The 25,646-nt window shown below is 52.6% G+C and overlaps 1 protein-coding gene across 2 annotated transcripts in view; it reads left to right on the forward strand.

Moving 5' to 3' along the window:
- Positions 1–588: 588 nt before the first annotated feature.
- The window catches only part of NRP2 (neuropilin 2), a gene marked incomplete at its 3' end in the record, with an annotated part of 86,985 nt that continues 61,927 nt past the window's right edge, over positions 589–25,646 (forward strand). For both annotated transcript variants that reach the window (XM_082001487.1, XM_082001488.1), the window contains exons 1-2: positions 589–967; positions 12,854–13,031. In XM_082001487.1, coding sequence (XP_081857613.1) covers positions 895–967; positions 12,854–13,031 — 251 coding nt within the window. In that variant the 5' untranslated portion in view covers positions 589–894. The remainder of the gene's footprint in view (positions 968–12,853; positions 13,032–25,646) is intronic.

Genomic DNA, 25,646 nt, shown 5'->3' on the forward strand with positions numbered 1-25,646 from the left:
ACGTGAACGCCGCTCCCGGCTTGTGTTTTTAAAGCGCATCTTGGAGAAAACTGGTTGGGAGCGTGGAAGCCAACCGTGGTGCGGGCCCGCGGAGGTCCCGCATTTGTCCCTTAGAGCAGCCTTCGCACCGCAACACGGGTGCCAGAAGCGGGGGAGCGTGTGCTCCCCGCTGCCGCCGCTCTGGGTCTCCGCCGGCAGCGGCGGAAGCCGGCGAGCAGGGACAATCCTTGTCCTGATGCTCCCCCGTCTGACGGCGCAGGCTGTCTCCCCCGCACGGCCCGGCTCCTTCGCGCTGCTCTCAGTCGCGATTTTGGGTTCCTGCCGGCGCGGCGAGGCCGTGAGCGCTCGGGGAAGCGGCCGGCCGGCAGCAGCCGGGATGCGCCGGGCACCGCGGAGCCGCTCCGCGCCTCTCCGTCCCCGGCCGCCTTCCCCCGGCGCCGCGGGAGCCTCCGCGCTCCCCCGCGGCTGCGGGCGGAGCCCGGCGGGGCGGTGCGCGGGCGCGGGGCGGCGCGCGGGCGGGGGGGCGCGGGGGCGGTGCCGGCGCGAGGCGCTGACAGCCGCGTGCCGCCCCGCCTGAAAAGGCTGCGAGGCGCCGGCGGGGAGGAGAGGAGGCGCGGACGGCGCCCCAGCCCGCGCCCCGGCTCGCGCCGCCTCAGCCCGCGCCGCCCCGGCCCGCGCCCCGGGGGATGCCGAGGCGCCGGCCCCGCCGCTCGCCCTAGGGGAGAGCCGCTCCCGCCGGCACCGCCCGCCCCGCCGCCCCCCGCTGAGCCCCGCCGGAGCCGCTCGCCAGGGGGGCGCCCACGCGGGGCAGGGCGGCGAAGCCCGGCCCCGCAGCCTCGGGTGTTGGGTGGTTTTGGTTGGGTTTTTTTTTTTTCCCCCCATTTCTTCCGAAGGATGGATACGTTTCTTCTCGCGTGGGGATTTCTAGGGCTGTGCTTGCCCGGCTCCGGAGGCACGGCGGAGACAGGTAAGGCGCCCCTCGAGGCGGGGATGCCCCCGGCCCGGCCGCGCGTGGGCGAGGGAACCCTCCCCGCCCGTCCAACTTTCGGGCGCCCGGGCGCGGTCCCCGGCACGCGCCCGGAGGCTCTGCCCGGCCCCGGGCCTCGCCGGGGAAGGCAATGGGGGCTCGGCGGCGCCGCGCGGCTGCGGGCGTACGGCCTTCGGGGGGTTCGCAGCCCCCCGGCCGGGCGCGCAGACCGTGCAGCCGCTCGGCTCCCCACCGCCCGGCGGGGAGGGGCGAGGGAACGGAGCCGCATTGGAAAGTTGCGCGCCGGGTTTTTGCGGGGAGCACGGGGAAGGGAGGGGAAGCGGTAGGGACCGGCCGCATCCCAGACACCCGCATCCGGATGCCCACGGCCCCGTGCCTGGTTGCAGCCTCGGGAAACTTTAGGTGGGAAATCAAAATAATCTCGCAGGGAGCAGGCGACCGGGAGCCGTGCAGGGCTGGCGGCGGCGGCGGCACCCGCCCGTTGGAGGCACCTCCCTCCGGGCAGCCCCCCGGGAAAGCCTGCCCGCCGTACCTGCGGGACCCGCGCTTACTTTGCAAGCGCCGGGGTGTCCCGGGACCTGGCGGATTCGTGGCAGGTTTTGGGGCGTGAGCGTGGTTTTTTTTCTGGTCTTCGCTTAAGAGCTAGGTTGGGCTGTCAGGAGGCCCTGGGATGAAGCCCCGGTGCTTGCGTTTTCTTCGGTTTGGGGACAGCAGAGGGGCAAGGGCGCGCTGAGGCTGGGCCCTGTGCTCGCCGGCCACTGGCTAGTGGGAGCAGCAGGATCTCCATCTGGAGCAGTCACTGGGGGGACGAGGATGCGCTTCACCCAGCCACCCACCGCTCTCCTGGGGCTCCTTCTGCAGTCAGCAGCCCGGAGCTGCCTGGCAGGACGGTGGTGCCAAGCCAGCAGCTGCCGAGCTGTGGGTTTCCCTTCCCGTTATTTGGGGCCCCGGGAAATGCCTCGGACAGCCCGCGGGGACGCGGAGTCCTGAGCCGCCGCCAGCCCAGGCAGCGTTAGGTGGCAGGGCGCGACGTGCGCCCGCCGGTCGCTGCCTGTCCCCCTGCCTTTCCCCCTGCCCCGGAGCGGCGTGGCCACCAGCTCCCGCTTGGAAAGGGGAGAGTCTCTGCTGCCTGAGAAAGTCCCTCTTTTTTGCGGCAGCAAAGCACAGACGTTCGCGGCAAGCATGCTCTGTGTACATTCAGTTGCCCGTTGGCATCGCCTCTTCCCTTATGGTTATAAAGGAAAGAAAAAAATCCCATCTTTTGTTCAAATAGGAAAACAAATGAAATAGGTACTCGATGGGGTGAAGGGAAAGGACAAAGTCCTGGGAGGCCCCTGCTGAGTCTAACAGCCTTCTCAGATGGTCCCTGTGGCAGAGACAGTGTCTGGTCTCCTGGAGTGGACACTGTGATGAGGCAGATCGGGCTGCAGCCTGAGGCTCACTCCTGAGGGTGCACTGGCCAGCCTGGCTTCCATCCCTGTGGCTGCTGAGCCTTGAGCGTGTGCCTGTGTGTGCACCTCCTTCTATCCTTGCATGAGCTTGGGATCAGGACTTCTAGCTGGGAAGGTTTTACGAGCCAACTGTGTCTCTGAGGCCATTCCGTCTCTGTAAGAAATGTTTATTTGAACGCAAGGTTTTCCCGGCTAAGCAGAGCATCACATGGTGTTGGAGCCAACAAGGAAGTTGTCTCCCTGCAGCTGACACCAGCGGCTGTTTGCCGAGACGTAGTTGTTGTGCTGCAAACCTGGTCAAATGACTTTATTGCTAGCCCGGTGAGCAAAGGTGTGGGGCAATAGGATGCAAACCTTGATCAGGCTATGCTCAGCTCCAGCAAATTAGTCAGCCTAGTAAGAAAAACATGCCAGAGGTAGGTGGATTTATGTTTCAGTCTGGTGTATCTGAAAGCCTTCCCCCATTATGAAAGTCCCTCTTAAAGTTCCCTAAGGGAGGTTAGTAGAGAGGGGAGATGTTTTTAATAGACGATAATATGATAATCTACATGGAAAAAACTCTCATGCAATATTTCTACAGTAAGAGATAAACAGTGCAGCTGCCAATTTGTATGTAGCCAAGCAAACCCTGAGATAACCGTGGTGGGGAGTGGGTGCGAGACCCTGGAATATAAATCTGACGGCTGGATGACTGTGTGTCTTTTATCTTCCCGTAAAAAGCTATCAAGTAAGAAAGTAACAGATTTGAGTGACCCAAGTACTGAGCCGTTCAGAAGATGTTTATGCAGCTCTGAGCAACGCTCAGTCCTGAAGCCTTCCAATTTGCTTAAAAGCTAGGATTTTTAGTAATGACTTAGGAGATGTAGCAAGGTGGGGAGGGGGACCAAAACAAATTGCTGCCAAGCAGGCACACGGCTGCGCACACACAAACATGCACACACACCCACGCAAGCGTTGACTGTAATGCCTTTTGCCCGTTGTCCTGTTAATTCGGCTTTTACTCGGAACAAAAGCTTTTTTAGCCTAGGAATCAGACAGTTGTCAAGAGCATCGCTGAAAACGACTGATACAAGCTCAGTGAGGGGCTCTGATCCAGGTTAGGATGCTGCATTTTGTTTTCCTAACTTTCCTGCCGCAGAAAAATCATTGTGTGTGGTGTCTGGAGCGACAGGCAGGCATATTGGTCGCAGGGGGCTCTACGGAGGCGCTTCCCATCTCCCTGCCCTGCTCCTTCTCCCCCCCAGCCCCCTTCCCAGGATTTACTCTGTGTTCGGTACCTCATGCGTGGCTTAGAAGGTTAAAACGAGAACACAACCCACTTTGCTGGGCCAGAGAAGGCAGCACTGCCCGTCCCAGCAGTGTGCCACTCCAGGCGGGTGGGTTGGTTTCCTAGCAGAAACCTCCAGTGCTGCCAGGCTCCAGGACACGGTGGCCTTGTATCATAGATAGCCTGAGAGGAGAAAGCATTCTTCATGGGGTTTAGGAAGCTGTCGGGTTCAGATAAGGCTGGGATCCTATCCTGTGGGACCCCCAGTTGTATTAATAAGGAAAAATTAATTTTTAAGCACTGGGATTGCTGCCAAATTATATGACCTCTGACAGACCAGCTGTGCTAGGAAAATAGATCGTCTATATCTGAGACCCATGTTCCTATCTGTAATCGAAATAGAGAAGGTCGGCATTTAGCCATGATGGTGGGGGCAAATTGCAGCAGCCTGAGAGCAAACTGGAAGCTGCTGAACTTGCTCTCCATTGTGCGGTGAAGTCACCGCCACCGCGTCCCATGGGGTCTCGGGAATACAGTTGTCTAATCCGGGAAGTGTGGAGAGCTGATGTGCCTGCACACACCCAAGCTGGGGCTGATGGTGTCGGCACGGAGGTGGGGGCAGAAGCGGGCTGTGAACGTTTCCAGCGCTACCCTCACTCTGTAACAGCCCTTTGACACATTTCTAATTATAATACACACACAGACAAAGAGGTAGCTGGGCTATTTTCGAAATCCCTGTCTACACCCTGGTGGAAACCGCAATACTAGCAACAACATAAATCAGGGCTGTTGCTAGCAGTGTTGCACACAGCTTAGCGCTACAGTAGCATGGTTTTAATCATACTCAGAATCAAAGGGTCAGCCTTCTCCCTGCCTGAGCCAAATCGCAATCTCAGAAGGCTGGATCCTGAGCCAGGCTTGATGCCTGCGCAGTGAAAAGACACAAGCGCAGACATGGAGGAGAGGTTTGTCAGCACGAGGTCGGCAGGCACAGGGCCAAACGCTCGAAATTACAACTCAGATCTGTAACCCTTTCTACGTGCAAGCGGTGCCTGTGGATCGCATGCGGGAGGACAGCTGGGGGGCCAGGGCCCTGACCGCAGCCTTGGCGAGGCAGCCTCTTCCCAGACAGGTTGGGGAAGGGGGTACAAGCAGTGAGCTGGCATGCGGAATAGCTGGAAGTATTACTTGCAGGGATGGATGGCTGCAGAGACTTTCTGTCTGAATGCTTCTCCCCCTCACTTCATACTTGATGAGTCAAAGAAAATGGGCCCCAGAGATGAAGTGCTGGGCTCCGGGTCTTTGAAACCTGCCCCAATTTTTCCCCATGCATTTGAGACAAAGGCAAGACATCTGCCCCAGCTGTTCTGGTGGGTCACCCCTAGCTGTGAAGTGCTGTCTGTGTGGGGCTTGAATGCCTGCCTTTCTCTACATCCCTCCTAGGAAGATGGTGAAGCCAAAAGGATGCTATCCTTTCACTCGGCTTATGTTTTGTTGAAAGCCTCCTTTGGACCCTGGATTTTTAGGGGATGCCTGTAGGGAGAGGAGGGAGGAAAACCCCAACCTCTTGCGTATGTAGACATATATGCGCACACTGTCTCCCTGGTTCCTCCTCTCTCTTCACAAGCACGCAAATCTCTACCTTTTCTCTTATGCACAGAGCCCTTCTGGTCCCCACCACCTTGCTGCCTGCCACACACACGCTCCTGCACCCTTCCTTTTCCTGCGCTGTCCCTCGCATTCCCAGAGCCTCTCGGCAACTCTCTCCCTCATGCACACCCCCAGGCCCGCTCCTGCTTTCCTCTCTTTCTGTTTGACCACTGAATATGTGCTCAGCAGGAAACAATGTGTTTAAGACACTCGCCAGAATGTGTAATAACTTCGGCTGTAGTAGCGAGGCTCAGCAGTAGCTGGATTTGAGAAAGCCGTCGTAAAGGCTGAAGCCGCTGCTGCTCGGCAGCGTATGCGGAGGGAGCCGCAGCGAGACCTCTCCCCGGGTGGCTCCGGAGGCACTGCCTTCCCCTCCCGTCCCATGCTGTCCCATCCGTGGGGCTGCCTGCTGCCAAGGCACCGGGTTTTGCGCTGTGGCCCCTGGGAGGAAGGGCTGAGCCAGGGGTGTTGCAGGATTTGGAGAGGCTCTGCCAGCTGCCTTGGGAAGAGGCAGGAATAAACTCCCATTGCCTGGTGGGGAAAGCCAGGATTCAGTTTCAGAACGGATCCTGACAGATGGGCTCAAAAGTCATGAGGAAGCTGGGAGGGTGCAGGGGGAGACGAGAGATGAGACAGGCTTTTTTTTCTTCTTGGAATTGTCGTAATAACAATACTAATTAGTATTTCAGAGACATTGAACATCTTTCATCAATCCTGAAGCCCTTTAGAGAGGAATCCTAGGTGAATCCATGGCTCTTTCTTCAATGTGTGGAATTAGGAATGTCTCTTGCTTTTCCTCTATGGCCCTCAAACCAGCCTATTATTGATAGTATTCACGGGGGTGGCTCAGCAAATTGTTTCATCCTGATATTATTTCCTAGTGTAGCCTATAGGTAGGGTGGCAGGCTGCTGTGCTGGAAGCCTGCTTTATTTCTGCCTCTGCTCTGAGCCCTCAAGCTTCTCTGGGTCTCCACTTCCCTGCTTGCAGTACTGGCAAGGTTTCCTCAGAAACTGCCCGATCTGCAGCTTGAAGGTCTCCTGAAGCTGCCACCTATTCCTGGGAGATGGCAGTGTGTTTCCACGAGACTTCAACCCCTTGGGAGCCTAACAGAGAGGCAGGAAAAACAGGCATGATTCCTGCAAGTTCGAGATGCGATTATCCCCCTCTCTTGTGCGTGTACGCGCACACTCACGTGCTCTCTCAAATGATTACCGGAGTAGCCAGGAGTGGTAATTCCAGACCCACCGATTACATTTGCAGGCAAGCTGGGACAATTGTCTGTACACGCATCGATATAACGACTAACACTATTAAGCCGGTTGCCCTATTGGAATTGCATTTGCCTGTGATATAAGATGACAAATAACAAAGTTAGCAGACGTGGCACCATGTAAAACCAGGATATAAAATCTCATCAAAGATACAAGGTTTGGGGTGGAGGGACGCCACCAAAACCCCAAAGTGACAATCTTTAAAGGTCAAGGTTGCCGCTGATTCAAGTGGCACAAAGGAATGCTGGCCCCTGGAAGGTGGCTATCTAGAACTGCAGGGCTGGAAATCAGCTGATTTCAAAGCAAATTACCTCGATTTGCATGTGGGATTTGTCCCTCTCATTTTTCACAGTGAAGCTTCAGTAGGTCTGTAATTCAGATTTCCACTTAATTCTTCTGTGGATTAACATGGGAAAGAAAGTTCAGGTATCAGAAATTTCCAAATCTCCTTCTCTCTCTTCCTCCCATCTTAGTTAAAAATAATATAATATTATCTCTTTTTGCAAAGGCTCACAGCTAAAACGTTCCATTTGCTGAGCTTTCCGGCATTCCCCTCTCACTGCTGTCCAGTGCTGTGAAGTGAATATATTGCATCCCTCCCCGGTTGCCTTAGGAAGTGGTCAAACGGCTGCATTCCTCAACTGATGGATTGGTGCGTTCCTTTCTTGCTTAAGCCCAGACAGTGTTTTTATGAGCCTGTCTCGTGACAGGCTTGAGACACTTTGAATCAAACAAAATCCTAGTTCAGATCACAAAAGCAGTCTTTAGATTCTGCTTTGCTGTGCCTCTACTTTTAAGTGAAATTTTAGTTATACTGGTAAAGGCCCTCGATGAAATGTTCAGGGGACTCTCCCTGATGGTGTGAAATCCCAAGACGTGGATGTGGGTGCCACTCTGGGATGAAATGTGCGTGTAAGTGCTTTGTGTTGTTTGGGTGTGTTTGTCCATTAATTTGTTCAGGAAGCCTTTGAAGCTTTATCTCGCAATCCAAAGCAAACATGCTTCTGCTAAAATGATCTATGCTGCTGGGGATAAAATACCTAATCTTATTAGCTTCCTCTGCACTATGTCTCTCTCCTTGGCCAATGGCTAATCTGTATCGTTTAAACCCGCGAGTTCGCATTTGTGTTCCTGCCTGATGTGAGAGTTGTGCCGTGTGGTTTGGGGTGAGAGCTCCTCTCATGTTGGCCGTGCCCAGAGTCTCCCCCAGGCCCAGGGGCCGGATGAACGTTAACGGTAATGAATCCTTGGCAGAAGAGATCTGTCTGTCGCCTCCGTACTAGGGTTTGGCAAAGTGCTTGGACGCACATGGACCTCGAAAAACTTTGCTTCTTGAAGAGCCGTTTGACTCTAAGGGACTGAAAGGCAGGGTTTGCTCTGCAAGGACTCGTGCCAAGTTCAGCAGCTCCGAGAGCAGTATGTCGTGTGTGCCAGGACCCGTATTTTGCTGCACTGTCGGAGGGTTGGCAGGGCAAATGTCCTCTGTCCAGCACTGGACCCCAGGATGTAGAAATATTCTGCGGTGGTTCAATGAGAGTGTGGAGCTGGGCTGTGGGGGCCTCATGAGAGGAAGAAAAGAAGTGCTGAGGCTAGTCAGTGCGTCCCTCCACCGTGGAACTCCTGGGGTCTCTCTCCGTTGCTCCTTTGCTCACCTCAGAGGCTGCTCTTTCTGAGCAGCACAGACACCAATGCTGTTGCTTGCCTGTAAGGCAACAAGAATGCCTTAAATTTTGTGTGCAGCCCTGAATTATCCCAAAGTAAACTGAACCCAACAGATCAAAACACGTGATAGTTTTCTGCTGGACACTACAAGCTCTGAGAGGCTGTAGTGTGTGTGTTTGTTGTGAAACGGGCCTCTCTCGTGATGATTATTTTTGTTACAGGCAGAGTTGGCTTTAGTTTCTGTGTTGAAGGTCCAACAATAACAGTGAGCCCTGCTCTCCTGGGGTGAGGGAAATCCAGAGGGGTTTAATCGGCAGGAAATTCAAGTAGGAGAACGCTCTGCTCCCAGCCTAAGGTTTCAGTGTGCGCTGATGAACTGCAAAGCTGAAAAACACCAAGTGTGGGTGGAGGTTCCTAGGGCCTGGCTGGGTTTTTCTGGGTCCCCTGAGTGATGATTGCTCGTTGCAGCCTGGATGTCTCCAGCAGGTCAGGGCAGGGAAAGAAGGGACTGCCCCTCACAAAGGGTGAGGAGCTCAGCTGCTGATACCCACCTCTGTGGGAAGCTTTGGAGCTGCCCGCTGTATGCTGTGGCGTTGGCAGGAGTCTGCCCTCGTGAGCTTCTCCAGGTCTTCCTTTCCCATCCCTATGGCTGGCTTGTCGTCCTCTGGTGTAGTTCCCCTGTTGGGGTGGTGCTGCAAGGAGAGGGTTGCTGGGATGATGTAAGTCATGTGGTGGGCCTTAATGAAGGAGGGGATCTGGGGATTTCTCATCCTGAACACATCCTGCTCCGACACTGCTGGGAAGTGCCAACATCCATAGCCTCCACTGAGGAGCCCGGCTGCTCCCATGTGGCCTCGCCGCCGGCACAGCGCTCCCCCAGCCCCTCCACCATGCAGGCTGGCAGGGGCCCCAGCAGTTTGCTTTCAATGCCTGCATTTTGCTTACTGAGCAACGGGATGTCCCACGTACCTGGCAGACTTGGCTTAATACTTCAGAATTTAATTTTAATTTTATTAAGTGAATTCAGGTCTGGCAAAAGCTGCCAGAGCCCGTTAGCTGTGGAGCACATCTTGCTTCCAAAGCATACAGCCTGGGTAGCACACGGCCATGCCGCTCACCCCTTTTTTCTTTTTTTAAATTTTTTTTTTATTTTTGCATGGATTCAATGCATCGGTTTGAAAGGACACATTTATGTAGAAGCTTGACCGTCTACTGTGTACAAAACAGGCCTGATTTTATACAGAGAGCCAGTGGTTGGCATGTCTGCTGAGGCAAACCCTTTGGCCGCCAGTGGGCACAGAGATAGATTTTGGGGGGGGGGAGTTGCATGTGTTTTATCTGCTAGATACCAGTGAATCAAAAGAGAAAAAGCCCAACAGAACAATTACAAAGGTATTTAAGTCATTTTGCCTCTTCAGATAACTCTAGGAAGCCCTCGTTTCCCTGGTACACTATTGCCCACCACATGGCCTGGTGCTGTGGGTAGACAACACAGCGCTCTACTGAAGTAGTCCCCTTCATTTCTTTGGACCTTCTTGGGGGAGGAATGAATGAGAGGACAAAATCTGTTCCTCTGAGAGACACAGATAAGTTTTCCTGCAGGTGGAAGGCTTTCCCTGCTGCGGAAGGATGGTGAAATTTTCTTGGTGGTATCTGAACACCTGAGGGATGTGGCTGCTGCTCCCGCCCCCTCAGTGGTTTCGCCTGCTTTCCTGTTTTGCTGCAGAGACCACAGTCACAGAGAGCCGGGCTCCAGCTCCTCTCACTCAGGCTGTCCTCACCGGCACCAGCAGTTTAACTTGGGCACCAAGCTGACCTGGAATCAGGATCAAGCCCAGGGATTTCCTTAGCTTGGTCCTGCTGACCTGTGATGGCCTCGCAGGGCAAGGGAGAGGTTTTGAGACCAGGGTAAACTTGGATTTCTGTTCCCGAGTTCATTTGTGAGAGCCAGAGGTAAGAGCCAGAGCAAGCTGGAGCTCGACACCCCTGTTCACATTGCAGTTCCCCTCCAACTGGTTGAGTTGCAACGGCTCACAAGTATTCACAGTATCCAGCGCGAGTAAGGGGCTAGCAACTTCTGAGTGGTGGGTGATGTTGGTGGTATCAGCCTAGCGGGTAGCATGTGTGTGAAAGCTGGGGAGGCTGGGAGGGGATGACGAGGTGTGGAAGGATTGACTGTATTTTCATTGCTTCGAGACTTTGCCCTTTCCAAGAAAAATAATCTGCAGCTTGAATATTTCTCTTTGCTGGAGGGGGTGGACATGTGTGCAAACGAGGTGTGAATTTTTATGAGAAGGTGTGAAAGTGCGTACATGAGTGAAGTGTGAATTACACGTCTATTTGTACATTGATGTCAACAAGTCCGTGAATTTCTTCCTTCCATGTGAATGTCTCTGTTTCTCTCTCCCCCAAACCCACGTAGACACGTGTGTGGGCAAATATGCCTTGCTGAGAGAAAAGATTGGTGCAAGAACGTAGGTTTGTAAATGTTTGCGTGTTGAGCAAGCTCTCCTGTGCAACAAAACCAGATGTTTTCTGGTATTCTCAGCTCTTACGCAATATTTCCCCTCATATTTTTCAGGTTAGTTACAGGATTATTTTAAGAAAAAAGAGAAGGCTGCAGAGATGCCTTTGGGTGTGTGAGAAGAAAGTTATTTTGAAGAATGAATGTGTTAGAGGGCATGAAAAATATGGGGGAAACTGAGATAGTGCTTTTTCGTGGAGAAGGAAGCCTCACTCCTCCACGAAGGGCCCTCCTGCTGCCCTTGTTCTGGCACGGGGCATGTGCATTTTCTGCAGGCAGCGTGCAGGCAGCAGGTTGTTTATTCAAAGGGCTTTTTTCAGGAAGCATTGCTGCCAAGGGGTCCTGCCTCGCTCCCGCTCCTCGCGTTGGCTCCGGCGAGAGGGCAGCGTCAAAGTAGGCTGGGACATCCCCGCAGAGAGCGGGTGGGCTGGCGACAGCCTGGCAGGGGACAGCCCTGGGGCCTGCTGGACCCCGTGGCGCAGGGACGGAGCCAGGCTCGTGGTGTGAGGTTGTGCCCACACGAGTCTGCACTGCTTTGCTTCTCCCGGGTGGTCCCAGGGCTTTGCAGCGAGTGCCGCTGTGGGATGGACAGGGACAGCCCTCCAGGCCAGGGCAGTGGGAAGCACCGTGGAGACCCTGGGAGCCGATGGGGTGTGGGACGTGTGGTTACTCCCCCGTGCTGAGGACGATGCTCCTCCTGTGCCTTGGCTCCCTTGGGGACATGGGATGTGCATCGGGCCCCATTGCAGGGTGTGCACATCTGGGCCCCGGGAAAGCCCGCCCGTACCCTCCTGCAGGACCAGAGCCCTCCGGGAGGGCTGAGGGGAGGCTGTGGGGACAGCCCCGTGGTGGGGACAACCCACAAGGGTTCACGTCCCATGTTTTACCTGGGAGGGGAAAGCCCTTCTGCAATGCAGGATCGGGGTCACCCTGTATTTCTGTCAGCCTGCCCTGTGGCGGGGCTCAGGGTTTTGCTGGGTTTTGCCCATTTTGCTTTTTTTTGCCCATTTTGCTGGGTGTGAGGAAGCAGTGCTGTCTTCTGGGGGCAGATGTGGCAGCCTTTGGGGCCGTGGCACTGGGACGGGGGGGGCCAGCAAGAGGCATGCCATAGGGGCCCTGTGGAGAAAGGGACTTTGTTGGGATTTGTAGTGCGTTATCAATTGACCCTGTGATGCAGATTTTCCTCCCAGCAAGTAATGCAATAATAAATTTGATTTGCAGCGTTCATGAGATTAAATGTTTTTTTGAAGATGAAATCACCCTCTGGGGCCTGTTCTAACCCAAAGCTGGGAGTGCTTCCTCCACTCACCACGCAGCCGTTGCCAGCCATTTGCGGGCTAGCCCCACAAAACCGCCGCTGCTGATTATCCACGTCTGCAGTTCCAACGGCTGGGTTAGCTTGAAAGGTTTTGGGAGGCGGGAGGCAATCTGCCGGGGTGGGGTGGTGCGGGCAGGCGGGGTTGGGGAGCGAGAGCACAGCAGGCGGAGAAGGGCTGTCCTCAGCTCTGCCAGCAGCCATGCGGGTGGGCCTGGGCTCGCCACCAGCCCCGCCGTGCCTCGGTTTCCTTCCTTGGGACCAGCAAAGCTTTCTGCGCCCCTGCAGCTGTACCGAGGGTCGTACGTGCCCAAATGTTGGTGTCTCTCAAGGCAGCTGTGGGACACCGCCACAGAACAGCTTGCAAAGGAGGCAAAAGAAGGGATAAAACGAGGCGGCTCCAGATGATCTGATATCAGTCTGTCTCTTACTTTATGGCTCTGTAATTGCCTCGGCAAGAGCATTTATTTCTCCTTTCTGGTCTGTGTGAAATGTGGAATGTAAGCGTGGCAGGAGGTGCAGGGGAAAAGGAGTAGGTTTGTTGTGTAGAATAATTGCCCTTGCCCAGAGATTAATATGAAATATTAAAGTATCAAATGGATGTCAGCGTCCTGGAGAACGGCCTTTATCACACCCCCCGTAGTAATGGCCCGGAGGGACTGGCTGTGCACGGCCAATGCCCAGAACCCATTTCAATGCTTTGTTCCCTTCTGTGTCTCTGCAGCTCAGCCATGCGGCGGCCGCCTGAATTCCAAGGATGCTGGGTACATCACCTCCCCGGAGTACCCCAATGACTATCCCTCCCACCAGAACTGCGAGTGGGTCATCTACGCCCCTGAATCCAACCAGAAGATTATCCTCAACTTCAACCCTCATTTTGAAATTGAAAAGCACGACTGCAAGTAAGAGCCTTCCTCTTCCTCCCTAGTGCATAGTCACCTCTTCCTGCTTTTGCCTAGCGGTATGGGCCTCATGCTTCCTTGCACATGAAAACAAGCATTGTCCTGAGCCCCCGTAGCACTCTTGTCTCGTTGCCTTTCAAGGGGCAAGTGTGCCTCTACTGACTGGGTGGTTATAAGATGCTGCTTTGGACACATAGGGTGAACCTACTCTGCATTGAACTGATGGTTCTTAACTCAGCCTGATATCACCTGAAAGGAAGAGATGACTGGCTTTCAACCTGAGTTTGACTTTGATTAAAAAGCAGCTTGTTTTTCTCAGTGTCAAAGTGGCCTCACTGTCCTTTTAAACCATGCTGGGAGAGCAGAGCAATTTCCTGGTGTGTAACTAGGCAGAGGTATGGCATAGAGAACCCTAGGGCTGGAGAGCCAGGCTTGGGCCATGTGAGGCTGGGGACTTGGGGGTCCGAGCTGTTTGGGCTAGATCTGACTTTCCACAGTACTTTTTCTGCTGCGTTTGGTAAACTGGGGGTTTGGTTTTGCTTGCCTTTTTTTTTTTTTTTTTTTTTACCTGATCTAGTTGAAGATGTCCTTGCTCATCACAGGGGGCTTGGACTAAATGACTTTTAAAGGTCCCTTCCGACCCAAACTATTCTATGATTCTTTTATTCTAAGGGACTCGGAAACTAGATGTCCGGGAAAAACAATTAACAGCTAGTAAAGAATAATTAACAGCATCAAAGGGCATCATAAAAGGCTGAGTTAATAACATGGTCTCAGCAGACGTATAAACCTGTGTGTTTAATCTGGAATCCATGGCCAGCTACAGGGATGCTTGAGCAGTGAAGGAGCTTGGGGTCTCCTAAAACAGGCCTGACACAGCAGTCCTGCTAGACGTGCTGGTCCTGTTGATTAAAAGGGGTTATATATGGAGAGGGAAATTCTGTTTGCAAAAAGGACAGAGGGACAGGGGAAGCATTTATGGGGCTGTAGAATCAGTCCTGTGGAGAACAAAGAATTCAGCATGGGTTTGATGGTGTACTGAAGGTTATGAAGTGTAAAGCTGAATCCTCAGCTACTATAGATCAGCATAGCTTCTCTACCTCTAATGAAGGTGTGCTGATTGATGTCATTGGGGATCTCATCACCCCCTACAGATAAAGCCTGGGCTAATAAGGCTTTGAGCACCATGAACTCTCCCTGAAGTCACTGTGTGTGCAAGGCATTTAGCACTTTGCAGGATCAGGCATGTGTTTAGAGAGGGCAGAAGGTAGAGAAAGGCTTCACGTGGCCATAGATGAACACAACAAGGCGTTGGTAGCGCATGGGAATGACGGTTGCTATCAGATTTTATTATTGTTTGTACAGGCTGAACTGTGTAGCCTTCTCACAGCTAATGCAGTTGCCCCAAATCCACGGTAATAAAAGCTGTATAGGCCTATATTCGCAGTCTGCAGAGCATGCAGTATGTATTGGGCAGGGCAATGTTCTGTGCAGGGCAGGAGTTGAGCTGGGCAGGAGGTATTCTAGCTTCTGCCTCTCTGGTGTCTCAGGCAAGCAAAGCCAGGTTGGTTGGAGAGACAGAAGCCCTGACGGGCACCTGGCTTTATCCTCCGTGTGTAGGAAGCTGTCAGTTTTAGCTCTGAGCACCTTGGACAACTTTTGCCATGTTTTGCTGCCTGGGAGAGAGCAGGGTCTGGTCCCGAGCTGCAGATGGTATGTGCTGGAGATGTTGTCCCTTTGCTGCTTTCTACTTTACTGTGGCAAATCCTCTGGGTGGCTGCTACGTGGTCTTGCCCTTTCCCTTTCCGCCTGTACATGCACGCAGGGAGCCTTTAGTTAAAGCAGAAAGGTTTGAGTTGAAGGGGTTTGGTCCCCCGTGTGGGACATGAATGGTGGAGGGTTTATCAGGATCTCTGATTCAGTTCAGCTCCTGCGGCAACATTGCTCTCTAGAAACCAGGTATTAACATCAAACCTCTCCTGAAAGTCAAGGTTTTTTGCACCTCTATCCCCTCAGCTGCCACCTGTGTGCAAGTGAAGTAGGGTTCATCCACACTGCGCTTGGGCTTCTGCTGGCCACAGGTATGAGCTGGGAGCCAAGCTGACTTTGGGTGCCTGCTCCCCAGAGCCAGCACTGCAAAGTAGTGGGCTTGAAAGAACTTCGTGGACAGTGGTTGATAGGAAGCATAACCAAACAGATGAGAACAGTGCATGATAAACATGCCCAAAAGAAATTGATAGGAGAGATATTTTTTTTTCAGTGACCTACCAGAAGCAGGTATTAACACTGTGTAATGCTTGGGCATTAAGCAGTACCAATAGGTGACCATCTACTAATAAATCTCATCTGAGTGTCAGAGGGTATTTTATGAAGAAACAAGGGCCTCATTGCAGCTGCGGGTGGGAACCTTAACAGGAACAGGAGTTCAGTATCAAAGAAACAGTCTCAGGTCAGAGCCCTTCTTCTGACATCTGATCATTAATACGGAGCACATTCACACAAAGGTGACAGGCTGATGGACCCCCATGGTGGCACTCTGTCTCTGGGCAGACAAGGTTCCCCCTACTCTGGTGTTGCTACCTGGCAGCTATCGGAGTGGGAGCGGTGCTGGTCTGTGCTTCCAGCTGCCAGAGGTAAACACCATAACCCCTTCCTCTGTCCCTTCTTCCTTCAACATTTCTTTTTACCTTATTAGGCTAAAGTTTCTCCCTCATAAAGCATAACATTTACATTCCTAAAACCCATTCTAAGGCCTGCAAAAATATCTGCAAACATCTTTTTAGATTTACTGTGTCCTTTCTGGCCTTCCTGGTATCTGCTTCAGATTTCCCTTTGGGACAGGAGGCATTTCCCCCTGTGTTTTGTACAGTGCCTGGCAGCCTGGGGACCTTTGCGGAAAGGTCAGTGATTTCCCCGGGCCGGGCAGCTGGCCGGAAAGGGCCTGCGTACCTGGTGCTGCCCCGACGCCGGAGCGAGCGCTGGCTGCGGAGAGCGGCTCCGGCAGCCGGCCCTCCCTGCCTGGAGGCGGGAGTATGGCCCGGCAATGGATGCCTGGAGCTGGTAGCCAGGGGCGGCTGCTCGGTGCTGACTCTTGCTATTGTTTTTCTGGAGGCACATCTGGGCTTTTATTTTTCAGCTGTGTCCAGCTGCATTAAGAAGTAACTGCACACCACCCTCCACCACCATGAAAGGAGTAATTTCGTGTAATTGAAGCCCCAGAACATATTTTTCTCCCTCTCTCCCTCTTTCCGTGCTCTGAGGAAGCGCCTTCTTCGGAAGGCACTTCAGGTTAAGGAAATTGGCTTCCTCCTGCTGTTGTGGCTCTTGTGTGCCGGTACAGCAGGGATCCCTGTTGCAGGAGGGTGGGCTCGCTGTGATAGGGAGTATGGGACCCGGGCTGTTGTTTGCACTGTCCTGCAGCCATGGGACCACAGCCAAAAGGGAAGTTTGATGCTCCAATAAAAGACCTGCCAGACTATTCGGAAATAATGGTAATAGCCTGCCTGCCCGCCGTTTCTTCCTCTCTGTGCTGCGAGCGCAGCTGTTGCTCGGGCATCGCGGCCCCGCGCCGTCGGTATCTGCTCTCTGAACACAGAAGTGGCATCCAGTGGAAAAGAGCGTGCTGCTGCTGCGGCGAAACGTTTCCACCCCCCCCCCGCCCATGGCATGGCAGTAGCTGGGCAGCCTTGTGCATTCTAGGGTTTATTTGCGATCCCGGGAGTGACCTGGACCGTTTGCAATAGGTGTGCAATAGGGGTGGCCGTCCCTGGCTCACGCAGGCACGTAGCTGCTTTGCCCGCTCCTTCCTAATTGCCGTTTTGCTTTTCTGTCTGCATTACTCACTTGGAAAATCCAAGTCAGAAACCTCAGCTCTGTGTGAATCACTGCATTTATAACCACCGTTTCCATTCGTGCCTCCCTCCCACTGCTAGGTTTCTCTTTGGACCATTAAAAGCTCGCTCCCGAGATTGGCTACTGACTCTGCCATCCCCGGCCGCACTTGGCTGACGCTGCCAGAGTGTTAGGCCGGGCAGAGCTGCCGTTGAGTGCCGGGACATTGCTGTACACACACGGCAGAGGCACGCTCCCTCCACACTGCACTGGATGGGTTCGTGCTCCCTGTGCAAGCAGAAGACTTTTCAGCTGAGTCATAACATCTGCACGAGAGGAACGTTATTTAAAAAAAAAAAAGACGACGACTGATAATCAGACCCTGTCAGCGAGTTCTTCTGTAGCTCTTTCCAACACATGCTGCAACTGGGTTGCGATCGGTGGGATCCCTGCCTGGGGAGGATTTGGGGGTCTGCTGCCGTGGCTCGCAGCCCCCTCTGGTGGCACATGCCAAATGCTGGCAAAGGTTTCTGGAGACAGGAGCCCCGGGGCTCCAGAAACAGACAAATTGGAGGAACCCCATTGCTGCACAGTCAGGCTCATCCTCCTGACGTTGGCTTCCCATGTCAAGGCCTCGGGGTTTCCAGAAACAGGAACTGGGGCCACTGTAATGAGGAAATTTATACAGTTGTCACTGTGGCCTCGTAAGCGCCATGGTAGTGCCAAGAGAGTTGAAGCGAGTTCAGCATCCTGGTGTGTGCTGGATGCATGGCCGGAGATGCCCGAGCTCCCAGCCTGAAGGGCAGAGGGGACCAAGGGTTGGCAAGGGAAGACACAAAGCTCCCAGCACCCGCCTCGCAGAGCGCTGCCTGCCAGGGGACACTGCCACTAACACGTTGGTGTTCCCAAACCACAGTACACAGGGTGAGGCACGCGGGCTCGGCTAGCCAGCGAAGGCCTCTTGTGGCGGCATGGGTATCTCCCGTGCTTCCAGGAAGCTGGGCACTGGAACAAAACAGCTCTGCATCCTTCCTAGAGAGCAGCAGAGACGCTGGCCCGAGTCCCTTGCTCAGGCGGTGGGGGGAGCTGCAGCCAGCCCCAGTGCCCGCAGGCAGGCAGGCAGCTGGTGGCTGCAGCATGCAGCCTGGCTCTCTTGACCGTCTCCTTCAAACAAGAGCATAATATTGCAAGAAGCTGTCTTTCCATCAGCAAAGGTTAAGAGTAGACAAGGCAGCAATTATGGACAGCTAATTAGTAAGTGCTGTGAAAAGTATGCATAATTAGCTTATTAGTAAACAGTTTAGAAACAATGCAGTTCATCTTGAGATTGGGAAGATGCTTAGAAAAGAGAAAATACATTTGGAGCACTATAGAACGCCAGGGCTTGGGGGGGTTCTTCGCTGGGATGCAAGGGGAAGTGACTGCATCTCCTGCAACACTGGGGGAGTCAAGCTGTAACTCTGCAGAGAGGGGAAGTCAGAGATGAGATGTTAAGGAAGGCATTTGCTTGCTCATACATTTGTGGCATGGGTAGCCAGAAGCGACATTTCTAACGTACAGGAAATAATTCAGTCTGGGTAATATGACACTGCAGCTCAACTTGTCTTCGAATGAGCTTCTACTGTTTTTTAACTCTGCCCAGCATCCGCTGTATGGTTCATAGTTCCCGTCAAGCCCAGGTCATTTTCCGAAATGAAACAATGAATGGGTTAGCTGTGATGGCGTTGGACCAGCGCATGAGTTAACAGCTCAAGGTTGTTCACATCTCTCTTCTCTGCTGCCCATCCGCAGAGCTGAGAGAGCTCCGCTCGCTCCGTGGCTGTGTTTCCCTGTGCTCCAGAGCCTCCCCCAGAGGGACAGGCCAAGTCCAGGCTGTGCAGAAGGTGATGTCCCCAAAGGCACTCTTCTGGCGTCTCCTATGTCCCGCCGGCTCACCAATGTCCGATTGCATAGGAGTCAGATCCGGTTTTGCACCTTGTTTCCTGTTGGCATGATGACAAATTGAAGGCCAGCTGGTGACACTGGGAACAATAGCAATAGAGATAGAGACCTCTCCCCCTCCTTCCTCTAGCGAGGAGGAGGTGGTGGTGGTGTACTTGCTTCTCACTCGGCCTCTCTGGCCAGGGAAGGAGGGAGCAGGACCCGTGGGTCCCCAGCAGCATCGGGGGGTGAGCACAGGGCTGGCCGTGGGGACTTGTCACTGTGTTCAGGATCCAGCTAGAAGTATTAGAAGTGTGAGCCTTTTGGTGAGTGTGCAGTGCAAGCCACGCTCGAGCTCTAAGCCCCTTGCATCTTTGCTGACCCCGCTTAGCACAGATGCCATAGGACAGCAGTAGAGCAATCCCACTGAAACGGCCTGATGATAACCACAGCACTGAGATGCTTGTGCTTTCAGCAAAGACCCCAAGACCCTTGGCTGTCTTTGCAACCGTGCTCCAGCTCACTGGATGACATCAGGTGATACCATTCACAGAAGCTCATCCCAAACAGGTGGATCTCAGGAACCAAATGCCAGTGGGGATATGAGTCTTGGTCACTTCTTTTGAGTCACCCTGTGTCACGGGTTTGCTGTCTGGATGCAGGAGTTAGAAGGTTTAGTGAATGTAAGGAGAGTGCCGGAATGATATTTTTTTAAATGTCCTTTTTTTGTTAAGGACCAGATGCAAAGCCCAGTAAAGGCAGCGGGAGGTTTTACCTTGATTTCTGTAGGAACTGGATTAGGCTTTTAATGAGCAACTGTTTGCCTTGGCTACACGCAGCCTTTCTAATGGATATCATCCCTATTGTCAGGCTGTAACAGGGGAGTGTCAGACTCACCAGCAATAGCGGGGCTGGGAGTTGTGAGGTTTGGGTTCTTCTCCTTTCCTGCTATTGATTTACTGTTCCTGCTTTGGCAAATCACTTTAAATTCCCCACCCTATAAAGAAGACCTGGGCATCTGCAGGCATAAAACCCAGTCTAGATAGCAGCAGTGCATTGCACAGTCCCCTCCAAAGGCTGCCGCGTAGCAGCATCCTCTGACCAGGAGCAGGTCAGAGCGCTGCCGACGACGATTGGTTCGTTCCCAGCCTTTTCTGGCTGGGTGTGAGTTCTGCAATTAAATACGAATGCAAAATAAAAAGAACAGACTGCAAAGAGCAGACTGAAAACAGAAGAAATTTCTGGTTGCTTTTGGCCAGAGCTCAGCACAGAGCTTACTTGAAAGAATTGGGGGAGGTTAGTTTTTAGTCTGAGACTAGTTCTCCGTTTTCTTTAAATCAAGCGGCTGCACACCACCACTGAATGGCAATGTAATAATATGTTACAAACCACAGTCTGGTGATCCTGGAATTCCTTATAAGTTAATAGCAGTCATGGTCCACTAATCACAGCTAGGATGTTTTAAGCAACTGTCTTTGATATGTCAGTTCAAACACACCATAGCAAGCCTTCCTTATGCTGGCTTTGCAAGTATATCATTAGAAAGAGTGAATAACCTGGGGTTTTTGTTGGGTTTTTTTCCCCCCTGAATCCTAAGGAATTCTTGGAATCTACGTACAGCGTTGCTGAGCAATCAAGTAGTATGGTGGTGGTTTTAAAGTAGCACTGGGTCAGGCATGGAGATATTAGTGTTTAATGAATGGCTAGAAGCAGAGCCTGAAGCAGTGGGGTCTGACAGCAGAAATCCTCTGCCAAAGACTGACTCCTGTTACAAACGGCACAGAAACGGGCAGGCTGCTCTGTGTGCGTGCTGTGGCTGCCCCAGGCGTCGCTTCTTGCAGGGGCACAGAAGACATTGTGGTCAGTGTGAGGAAGGGCATGCCCCTGTTTTTTGAGGTGGGGTCCCCCTTTGCTGAGACAGGCAGCACTTGCCCACTGGTGGTGGGAGAGCCCCTGCGCTCAGCCCCGTGCCTGCCGAGGCCGTGCCGCATGCGGGGTGTTTGCATGGGAAGTGCTCAGCGTATTAGAAACCTCCAGGGAACCCTCAGAGCTGGGGTTGTTGACGGATGTCCAGCAAGGAGTAGGACCCCCCCCACCCTGCTGGCAGCACGAGCGTTTGAGGCATGTGCTCAGCTTCCTTCCTCTTTTGCCAGTGTTGGTGTGCGGTTTCATTTACATTGTTATTTTGCAGTGAAAAAGGAAGGTGTAATGCCTGGCTCGTGCACGTTGTGCCTTTGGTAACGCTGATGTTTGGCCTGATAATCATGGGCAGGAACAAGGTCTGGGATCTCCATCAGCAGAGGGGACTGACTCACCATTGATCTGTTCACTACATCTTGTTGAAGTTTTTTTGACCCATTTGATTTCTTAGGTTTTCTTTTGTGAAAACCCTCTGATTTTTCTGCCGATCAGGAGCAAAACATCTCTCTGTGTCTTTAAATATGGCAGATGGGGATTTCTTCAGATGTCCAACAACTCAATTGAAGGAGACCTCAGGAGACCTCTCCCCTTCCCTGTCCCCCTTCTCAGCCTGTCTTTTCATCTGCAATCTGGAGATGTAAGGGCTATAGTAATAGAGTGTCAGAGGAAGTAATTGATTCATCACACGCCAAGAGAGGAGTCTGTTGCCTTCAGTGTCAATGGAGCTGAACCACAACCTGGAAGGGTGAGGGAGGCTTGTAAACACTCCATGGCTGAGCTGGCAGGACAAAGCAGACGCACCGCCGTGGCCGAGTGAGAGGCTGACACAAAGGGTTGCTTCAAAGAAAATCTTCCTGAACAAAGCAGTGGCAGGGCCCTTGTTTGTGGGAGAAACAGGGAGGCTCCCATCCTCCTGTTGCCAGAGCGCATTAAGGAGAAAAGGTACCAGCCAGCTTCATGCAGCAGCCCGCTCCCTTGTCTCTGTCTCCCTCGTCCGTCTCGGCGTGGCTGCCCCTCCAACCTGCTGCCCCAGACATGGCGGAGCTCACCTCAGGGGTACCGACCAGACCCTGCAAGCGGCTAATTCCTCCCACACCCCCAGATAGATACTGAGGCCTCTAAGACCCGAGTGGGGGACCACCGCTGCTCCGAATGCACAGCAAGGCATGATGCGTGCGTGGCGCAGCGCTCACCCTCGTCCGTGCGTCGATTGTGTCAGACCCTCGTCGAGGCTCAGTTCAGATGGCTGCTGAGCTGCACGTGCCCACATTTTAAGGGGACAAAGGGGTAGGAGATGCTGTGCTACCTACGCAGCAAGCGAGGAAGGATCAGGCAGGTTTCATGCGCTGTTTGCCCCAGAGCCTGCTCTTACTACAGTTGGCACGGTCGGGTTGCTGTGGAAGTGCCCAGACAGTGGCGGCCGCAGGCCAGCCTTGGCGGCAAAGCTTTGCTTACTGGTGCACTGGCTAAGGCAGGAGCTGGGCCGTGAGCAGGCTGTGCCTGAGAAACTGCGGGGTCAGAAAGCCGTCTGTGGTGCGCCCGTCCTGGGGAGGCCACCCATCGTTAGCGAGGGATGAGGACAGCCAGGGGCGCAAGGGTGGGCTGGTCAGGGCTCTGTTCTTGCAACCTCCTTTATACAGTTGGTGCTTAATGAGGTGTTTGTTCTGGTTTTGTGCTGGAAAAAGCCAGTGCAAATGAGTGGTATGTGGAAAGCTGAGCTTCAAAGCTCCCGTCTGATCCCAGCTTTTTCGTTCTTCACCACGTTGTGTCTAAGGCCATGGCTGATACCATGCCAGCAAGGTGCGATGGGACGTCCCTCGCTATGGCTCTGGGGAGGGTGTTTTCCTCCAGGAATGGGGCTGGCACAGCAGAGCGTGTGAGTGTCCCCTAATCCTCATCAGCACCTGCCAGCCGGGCCCCAGACCTTCATCCACTGGAGCCAGCCTGGCCCAAACTGGTCTCTGTCTACTGCCTGGAGTATTAGGCACTGGATCCTGACAGGAGATGGGAGCCCGTTCACCTGTTTCCCCCGCTTGCAAAGCAAGCAAAGCGGACATTTGCCCCCTGCCTTCTGCCTGCTCTGCTGCTTTTTGGCAGTAAATTTTCCTCTTGTGGTTGTTATCTTTTATTATATACATTTTTTTTTCTTCCTCTTAGTGATCAAGTGCCTATGAGTGGTGACAGGAAAATGACATAGAAACCAAAGTCTAATTTTTTCCACAGATGGATTGTAGCAGAAGGAGGAAAGTGCAAATGCAGTTTCTCAAGTGTCCTGCATTTTGGGGTATGAAAAGGTTGTGAGTTGCTTCAGTTCCCTTAGAGCAGCAACAGAAGGCAGAATGCCATGGAAAGGGGGGTTATTCTTAACATGCTTCATATATTTTATTCCTGGTTTCACCATGATTTCCACCCCCCCCCAAAGAATACCAAAGACATCTTGCAACAAAAGACCCCTGCAGCTAAAGATAGAAGGGTGAGGAATTTATAGATACGGTTTTGGAGACGGAATTAAAATTACATGTGTAACTCCTGAACAACAGCCTGCAAGAAAACCCCTGAAGTGCACATTAGCACATCTTGTTTTCTTCTATAATGAACGGTTTTCCAGACATGCCCCAGATGAGAGCACTTCTCTACTCCAACGCACCTTTCCGCAGAGATCTGGCAACGCAGCTCGAAGACGGCAGCCCGAGGATGAACGGCAAAGCGCGGGGGAGCCTGTGCTCTCCTGTCGCGGCGGGGGCAGCAGCATGCAGCGCGCTGGGAGCAGAAATCCCCTCCTGAATCAGAACTTGCCCCAGGAGCGGTTTGCAGCTATGTTTTATTCTTCCCTTTGTGAGCTGTATTTTGGCGACCTTTTTTTTAAAATTTTCCGCATAAGTTAACAGTAACTGCTGAAAGACTCTTCCCATCAGCGGTGCTTGTACAGGGGTGAAAACAGCCCAAGGAGTATAAATAGAGGCTATTTGTAGTTTCCATTTTTTGTCTTCAAGACATTTTTGAAGAAGTTTTCCAATCTGTTAGGGTTACTTTCTCTCCCTCTCTGTCTCTTCTTTCCCTTTTTTTTTTTTTTTTTTGACTGGATTTTTCTCATTTCTAAGAAATTCTGGTCAGATTTTTGAGGAGATAAGAAAATAATCCAAAGCACAGTGGAAAGATTACAAAACCCCACAATACTGTGATTATGCAAGATGTAATTAGATGTAACAAATTCAAAACAAACCTCCAAGAAATCCTAAGCAATTATGCCCCCCCAGACCTGGCTCTCCCTCTGCTGCCCCCGGATTTTGGTCATTCTAGTCACTGAAATCCAGTGAAATCCCTTCAGATTCAGAGCAATGATAGTCTATTTCTCTCTGCTGTTGCCAGGGGCAGTTATTTCCATCAGGGCAAAATAAGGGCAAGCTCTGTCTGCTCTGTGTGCATCTTTTGCCTCATCATGGGCAAAACCAGCCCCACAAGCTACAAACTGATTTATGTCTCCAACTTTCAGCCACCCAAAGTCCAGGTCTAGTCAGCAAGAGTGATTTAAACTTCCTGTGTCGTCAGTGCAGAAGAACGACTAATCCCGTCCCAAGCTGGGTGTAAGGAGCCTGCTTGCAGTGAGAGCAGAGGACTTTTAGTTGGCTAAAGCTAGATATGATAGAAATTTTTAGGTCTGTGCACAGATCTGTATCAGGGTCTGTGTCTATGAGGACTGATTCTCTTCTCACCCCAGGATATATTAGGAGTGATTACCCTTAAAATGATGAGTTACACATGTGTAAAACCAGTTCAAGTCAAAGGAGAATCCAATTCATCTGCTGTATTTATAATTAATTACTCTGATTAAGGGCTGGCAGCTAAGATCAAACTTCATTGTTCTTGTTTCATCAGAGAGCAGAGGTGCTTGCCTCTGCTCATGGCTGTAAAAAAAATACCGTTTAAAAGTCCCCAGTAGTTTCTGCAGCAGTTTAACCTTTGAAGGGTATGTCCTGCAGTTGCTCAAGATTGTATAAACATCACAGAAAAGTTTTCTTGTCTTTCACAACGTAACCACCCATGAAATAAGGATTTGGTTTGAAGGTGGCGTATGAAAGAGCATGAAGATGGGTGGTGACACAGAAAAATTGACTAAGCCAGCTAGCATATAATGGACATTAATTCTAGCCACCCCTTGATTGCAAAACAAGCACAGCGCTGCTGGTTCACCATTTCTTAACCATCTCTATACTGCAACTGCTATTTCGCCTCTAAGAAATAAGCCTTTTCTTAGAGGGTGTTTAAAAAACCTTGTGCTTTTAATAGCAATTTCTGAGAAACAAGCCACCTGCCACCTTTTCAAAGGGAACAATTGCATTTACCAGCTGATGTTGTGGCTAAGGAGGTTCCCCACGCCTTCCTCCAGCTACCTGCAGAGTAGTAATGCCTGCTGAATTTCACTAGAATTGCAGTTTCTCTTCCTATTCTCAGCAGATGCATTCGAGACACCATGACATATGGTTCAAGCAGACCAGGGGTCTCGAAGGCTCAAGTCAACACGGGGCATTCCCAAATTTGGGGCTGTTGGCATGCAGTCATTACCTATTTGTCTCTCCGTCTATTTAGGCCAGGCTCCTCCAATATAATATGATATAATCTGTCTAATCAAGGCTGGCTTCTATTCTTGGCTGTGCTGCAAACTTCCTGTGTGACCCTGGGCCAGCCACGGCTCCTCTCTGTCTTCCCACCTCCCAGGGTCTCGTGAGGATCCCATCATTACTGCTTGCCAGGTGCAGTCATGAGCCCTATGGAAATGCCCGTAAATAACAGCTCCAAATTAAACATCGGGAAAGCTCAGGTTAGAGCCTTGCAACTCTCTCCGGCCCTGGCAAGCACTGGAAACCAGGCTTAGCTGCGTGCGAGCCCTCACCTGACTCAAATCGTAGCTCTGGGAAGAGACTGAGAAAGCTGCCAGCTAGGTCA

The sequence above is a fragment of the Phaethon aethereus genome, assembly GCF_964289735.1.
Source record: "Phaethon aethereus genome assembly, chromosome: 6".
NCBI lineage: Eukaryota > Metazoa > Chordata > Aves > Phaethontiformes > Phaethontidae > Phaethon > Phaethon aethereus.